General features: G+C 35.3%; 1 protein-coding gene and 1 long non-coding RNA gene across 2 annotated transcripts; both read left to right on the top strand.

Annotated features, from left to right (window-relative positions):
* Window positions 1–1,480: 1,480 nt before the first annotated feature.
* On the top strand, window positions 1,481–4,916 carry LOC120254998 (calcium/calmodulin-dependent serine/threonine-protein kinase 1-like; the record flags this gene model as incomplete). Its single annotated transcript, XM_039262925.1, has 7 exons — window positions 1,481–1,942; window positions 3,305–3,435; window positions 3,901–3,942; window positions 4,036–4,144; window positions 4,220–4,298; window positions 4,404–4,700; window positions 4,786–4,916. Coding segments are annotated over 7 exons (1,251 nt in total), but the record flags the coding sequence as incomplete, so codon positions are not given.
* Window positions 4,917–5,056: 140 nt separating this feature from the next.
* LOC120255001 lies at window positions 5,057–5,443 on the top strand. The gene is made up of 3 exons (XR_005534856.1): window positions 5,057–5,098; window positions 5,186–5,248; window positions 5,337–5,443. It is a non-coding gene; the product is annotated as an uncharacterized LOC120255001 (long non-coding RNA).
* Window positions 5,444–6,000: the final 557 nt, after the last annotated feature.

Below are 6,000 nucleotides of genomic sequence, written 5' to 3'. Positions count from 1 at the left end.
TTGATTGTGCTCTAATCTTCTGAATTGCAACAGAAGTAACATCATGCTCATAAAAATCACACCAAAAACCAAATATTAATAATATATAATAATAATAATAATAATATTTTTTACCAGGCAATGTTGGATTTTGACTTCAATTTCTTCTAATTTACTTCACTCCAAAATCAATGCACTAATGTATATAAGTTTTAATGCAATCTCCTTTTGTGTTCTAATCTTTTGATTTTAATGGAAGTCAACATCTTTGTGTTGGTTGTAACAATTGAAAGCACTTCAAAATCTAATATATATATATTATGATTAGACGACAAGCGCTCCACATTTAAAAAAATTGTCGAAAAGAGCGAGAATAAGATGCGGAGGTCAGATTGGTTCTGATGTCTTACTGAGACCTCATATCTCCCATTACATAAATAATACTTCGGGGAAGAATTCGATCTTTTATCTTTCTCTATAGTATTTTTGTGTCATATCATTGGCATATCTAATAGTTGACAAGTCTAAAACTTAAAAAAAAAACAAAAAATAATAATAAATAAATGAAATAAATAAATAAATAAATAATATAGATTTTAGCAATCAATGTTTAATTTTAGTTCCAATTTCTTGTATTTACTCAACCACAAGTCAATGCACAAATGAAAAATTCAAATCTTTTTTTATAAATTTTTTCCTCTAATCTTTTGAATTATACCTCTAATTGGAGACCAAATAATAACAACAACAATAACAATAATAATAATAATAAACAGTCAAATACTAAATTTTTAATTTCAATAGTTTCTTATTTACTTCACTGCAAGTCAATGAACAAAAACTTTCATATCATATTGAGCTAAAAAGACAGCCTGTGAGTGAGATGAGACACCATTTTAATTTCCTTTTTCTCATAATTTTATCCTTAATTTTTTTATTTCAATAATTAATAATTATTTATTTATTTAGTTCAATGATAAAGAAGAGATGCTCTCTTCCACTGTGAGCAGTCCCCAAACAAAGTGCTGAAAAAGCAAAAGCAAGACACATCCCTTTTCTTTCCTTTTCTCTTCCCCTGTTCCTCCTCCTCCTTCTCCTCTTCTTCTTCTTCTTCTTCTTCTTCTCTCTTTCCTTTCCTCAATTGCCATCCCATTTCTCTCATCCAGATCTATACTTCATTCTCTTTGCATTCTTGTTTCCATCTTTCTTATGTTGTCTAATTTGTATTTATAAATTTCAAGCAGAGAGAGAAAAAATTTAATTTTTTTAGGCCCCAAAAGTGTCCTGCTTTTGTACTTGTAGGTTTTGATTTCATGCTTCTCCATTGATGTGGTCTTCCAAGATTCAGTCTTTGGTGTTTGTTTTTGGGTTTTCTTGTCTTGAATAATGAAAAAGCTGAGATGGTTCTTTAATCCCTACTGCTTTGATTGATTTCTCTCTTGGATCCTGAAGCTCTTGCTTGTTTTTTTCATGGGACTTTTGCCATGGAAAACAAATCCAGAAACCCTGGGTTCCAGGAGGAAGAGACCCTGAACCTCTTCCCATCAATGGCGATGCACCGCCGCCGGTTGCTGGCACTCCCAAGCAACCTAAGTTCCCATTCTATAGCCCCAGCCCACTGCCGAGTTCGTATAAGAACTCTCCGGCCAATTCCAGTGTGACCTCAACTCCTCTCCGCTTTCTCAAGCGCCCTTTCCCTCCTCCGTCTCCGGCCAAGCATATCAAGGCCCTGCTTGCTCGCCGGCACGGCTCTGTCAAGCCCAATGAGGCCTCCATTCCTGAGGGTTGTGAGGCTGAGCTTGGCTTGGATAAGAGCTTTGGATTTTCCAAGCAGTTCTCTTCCAAATATGAGCTTGGTGAGGAGGTTGGCAGGGGCCATTTTGGCTACACTTGCTCTGCCAAGACCAAGAAGGGGGACATGAAAGGTGAGGAACTTGCTGTCAAGGTTATCCCCAAAGCCAAGGTTGGTAAAAATTTCTCCTTTTTTCATCAATGCTAATTGAAGATCTACTCTTCTTGTTCTTCTTTGAATGCTGACAATGTGTTTGATTGTTTAGCTATCATGTGTTACTTATTTTTCCTGTTGATGATAATTTGTTGTTGTTGTTGTTGTTGTTGTTGTTATTTCTTTGGATATTCTTCTGAATTTTCCCTGTGTTTTGGAAATATTGACATGCTGCCAGCTGGTTTTTGGTTTATTTGAGTGTACTGGTCAATCTAGACAGAAATTGCAATTGAAAGTCTGGCATCTATTGAATGGTTTTTATTGTTTGTGAATGACTGTACATTGGTTCTTTTTTCGTATGCTATCTTCCCACTTTGGTCCACTGGATTTGGTAATTTATTGTGGGGAGCTCTAGTTTTCTTGCAGCATTATTTGTCAGAAATTATATTCTAATCAATCAGAATATATTTATAACTAGTGTAAATTTGTTTAAAGAAGCTCTTGAGTATCAGTGGTTTATAAGAAAATGTTTTTGTGATGTTATTGGTGTCATTTACATGATATCTGAATTTGGTTTTGCCACTGTTTCTTATATTTATTTCCCCCATTTTGTCTCATGCTAAAATCATTTTTGAGGTTTTCCTCATCTTCCCTGCTTCTTGCAGATGATGTTAAAAAAAAAATTTGGATTCATGCATTCAATGCATGGAGTGGGTCAATGGTACTTTACAATTCACTTGTTTGTCTTCAATTAAATATTATTTTACTTTAAATTTCAATAAATCAATTCATTTGGTTGAGCACATGTTAGGCGGCTTCACCGTTATTTCCCAATTTTAAAATGTTGTGCTAGGCGATGATTTGTAATCATGATGTTTCTCAACGTTGCTCATTGGTGATCAACTTTCTCCATCCTTTTCTTCATATGGATCGGTGCAGCTGATTATGGTTGGAGTAAGACTTTTTTGTTTAGTTGCGTAGTTCATGGGATAGGTTTACAATAACTATCCCAAGTTTGGAATTTTCAATTATAGAAAAGAAGATGGCGCTTTAACTTTAGTACAATTTGTGTTTCTAATTATAGCTGATGAGACATGGAATCGAAAATTGCTAATTTAACCTCTGATTCTGTCCATTTGTCGGCTTTCCTTTCGTTATTTGTTTATGCATTAGTTCTTTAAACTATAGTTTGGTTCAGAATGCAGTGTGCAATACTAATATCAGTGCATGGAATGTCTGTCCAAAATCTAGACTTGGCTATTTTTAGCTGTTTTAATGGTTATTTGCAAAGTATTTTTCTATTTGCTAGCAAATCATGAATAGTATATTAAGAGTTCAGCACATTTTCATTGAATTTATAATCAATTGACTCCTTGGCAGATGACGACAGCGATCGCTATCGAAGATGTAAGGAGAGAAGTTAGAATATTGAGTGCTCTGAGTGGGCATAAGAATTTAGTGCACTTTTACGATGCTTGTGAAGATGAGGACAATGTGTACATAGTTATGGAGTAAGTTTCGATTACATTTTCATGTTTCTTTTTTTTTTTAAAGAGTTTCTAACTTTAGTTCTTTTGTGATTTCATCCAGCTGATGTGGAAAATTGAATTATAACCATTATAATTCATATTGAAAAAAAATAATTCATCCAATGTTTTCTTCTGGCTCTTCATTTATAAATGGCATCATTTATCTGTGATTTGCATGTTCTGGTAATTATCTTCTTTTTTAAAATCCATCAATGTTCTTCTTGACAAAATCAAACAGTGTACAACTTACTGTTATTGGCCAACCCAGCATATCAGATACTAGACTCTCTGTTTGTTGTAATGGGAAATCCTTGATCTATAAAACTTTTAACAGAGATTGTTTCAGCAAGTTATCCTTTTACTTTTATTGAAATGGATTTAATAATTCTTTCTTAAGGTAAATTCTCAGTTATCTTACCGTTTGGCTATTCTTTTTGTATGCTTCAGGTTATGCAAAGGAGGTGAACTATTAAACCGGATCCTTTCAAGGTACCTTCATTGTTTCAATGATTAATCTATCATTTGTGTCGGATTTCCTCAACATTTATCAGTAATTTTGACTATAATTTTTTTTCTCTTCAGGGGTGGAAAATACTCTGAGGAAGATGCTAAGGTTGTGATTGTCCAGATTTTGAGTGTCGTAGCCTTTTGTCATCTTCAAGGAGTTGTTCACCGTGACCTAAAACCAGAGGTGATTTATGTTTGGATGTGAAACTTAGATTTGTAAATCCAGCTTCTCACATAAATCTTTTTGTCTGTGATGCAGAATTTTCTTTTTACTTCCAAGGATGAGAATTCTGACTTGAAAGTTATAGATTTCGGCTTGTCAGACTTTGTCAAGCCAGGTTAGTATTATATACATTGCACACCAAATTGAAATTCCTATTTTAGCTACGACTGCATTATGATGGATTCTATTATTTATTTATTTATTTTTTTGTGTTGCACAGATGAAAGACTAAATGATATTGTGGGAAGCGCGTATTATGTTGCTCCTGAGGTTCTTCATCGATCTTATGGTACTGAGGGAGACATGTGGAGTATTGGTGTGATTGCATACATTTTGCTCTGCGGAAGCCGCCCGTTTTGGGCGAGGACTGAATCAGGTATATTTCGAGCTGTCCTGAAGGCAGAGCCGAACTTTGAAGAAGCACCTTGGCCTACGCTATCAGCCCAGGCTAAAGATTTCGTCAAGCGGTTGCTGAACAAAGATTGTCGCAAGAGAATGACTGCTGCTCAAGCTCTCAGTGAGTTCTTCATCACCTTATTGCATTCATATCATTTGTTGTCAAAAATTGGAATTGTTCGTAACTGTTGATTATGATGTTATAGGTCATCCTTGGCTCGAAAATCATCACGATATTAAGATTCCAATTGACATTGTAATTTATAAGCATGTAAAAGCTTATATATGTTCTTCGTCCTTAAGAAAAGCAGCATTGAGGGTAATGATCAATAATTAAACATGGATGAGAAAAATAACTGAACTTTTTGGCAAATAACATATACATATACATATATATATATATGGCAGGCTATCTAAAAAAACTTTGACTGTGCCCCAACTAGTATATTTTACGTGAACAATTTGAGTTGTTAGGACCCGAACAAAGGCGGTTATATCTTGATGCAGAACTTCAAGACGGTTAGTGCATTTATTTATTGTTTTAAGTTTTTACCGCCTTAACCATTCACTAGCAAGAGCTCTTATGTGGTAGCTTAATAATCATAGGTCTTGATGAGATACTCAACCGATGCAATGAAGGATTCGAGGGTGGTTGATTTTGCCAATATTGTAAGCTTCATTCAATCAGTTTTCTTTTTCCATCTGGCTGTAAGTTTTTAGAGTCAATAACATGATAAGGTTTTCATTATGGATCCAGGTGAGTTCTCTTCAGTATCGAAAACTAGACCTTGAAGAATTTGCTGCTGCTGCATTAAGTGTGTACCAATTAGAAAGCATGGATACTTGGGAACAACATGCTCGCGAGGATTTGAACTTTTCGATAAGGAAGGGAATAGACCCGATCATGATTGAGGAGCTTGCCTCGGTACAATATTAACATCAACAAATGACTAAACTTCGATTGCCAAATCACAAAATTCTAGCAATTAACTTCTTTTGTTCTTACCAGGAATTGGGGGCTCGGTCCATCAGTGCCTGTTCATGTTGTTCTCCAAGATTGGATAAGACATTCAGACGGAAAAACTCAGTTTCCTCGGGATTCGTTAAACTTCTACACGGTGTGTCGTCTCGCTCAATACCAAAGGTTTAGCAGAAATCAACAACTATGACTGTTTATGTCCATCGTGCCGGAAACTTAAAACGAGAGGTCATTAGCTGATGAATTGAGAGGCGGGAAAAACCAAGCTGACCAGTTCATGCCTGCCGAGCACCATGGCAATGGAGAAGATGAAGAATTTAGCAATGATAATCTCGGGTCCGAAGAAGAATGTACAGATGAGAAGGCGAAAAGGGATTCGAGAACTGTGAAGGGTGTTGTTACCATGTTATGGTCCTGTTACTGAATAAGAAGTTTTTACATA

This window comes from Dioscorea cayenensis, unplaced genomic scaffold (assembly GCF_009730915.1).
Source record: "Dioscorea cayenensis subsp. rotundata cultivar TDr96_F1 unplaced genomic scaffold, TDr96_F1_v2_PseudoChromosome.rev07_lg8_w22 25.fasta BLBR01000783.1, whole genome shotgun sequence".
In the NCBI taxonomy this organism is placed as follows: Eukaryota; Viridiplantae; Streptophyta; class Magnoliopsida; order Dioscoreales; family Dioscoreaceae; genus Dioscorea; species Dioscorea cayenensis.
Note: the sequence above shows the minus strand (reverse complement) of the source record. Positions and strands in the feature narration are given on the sequence as shown.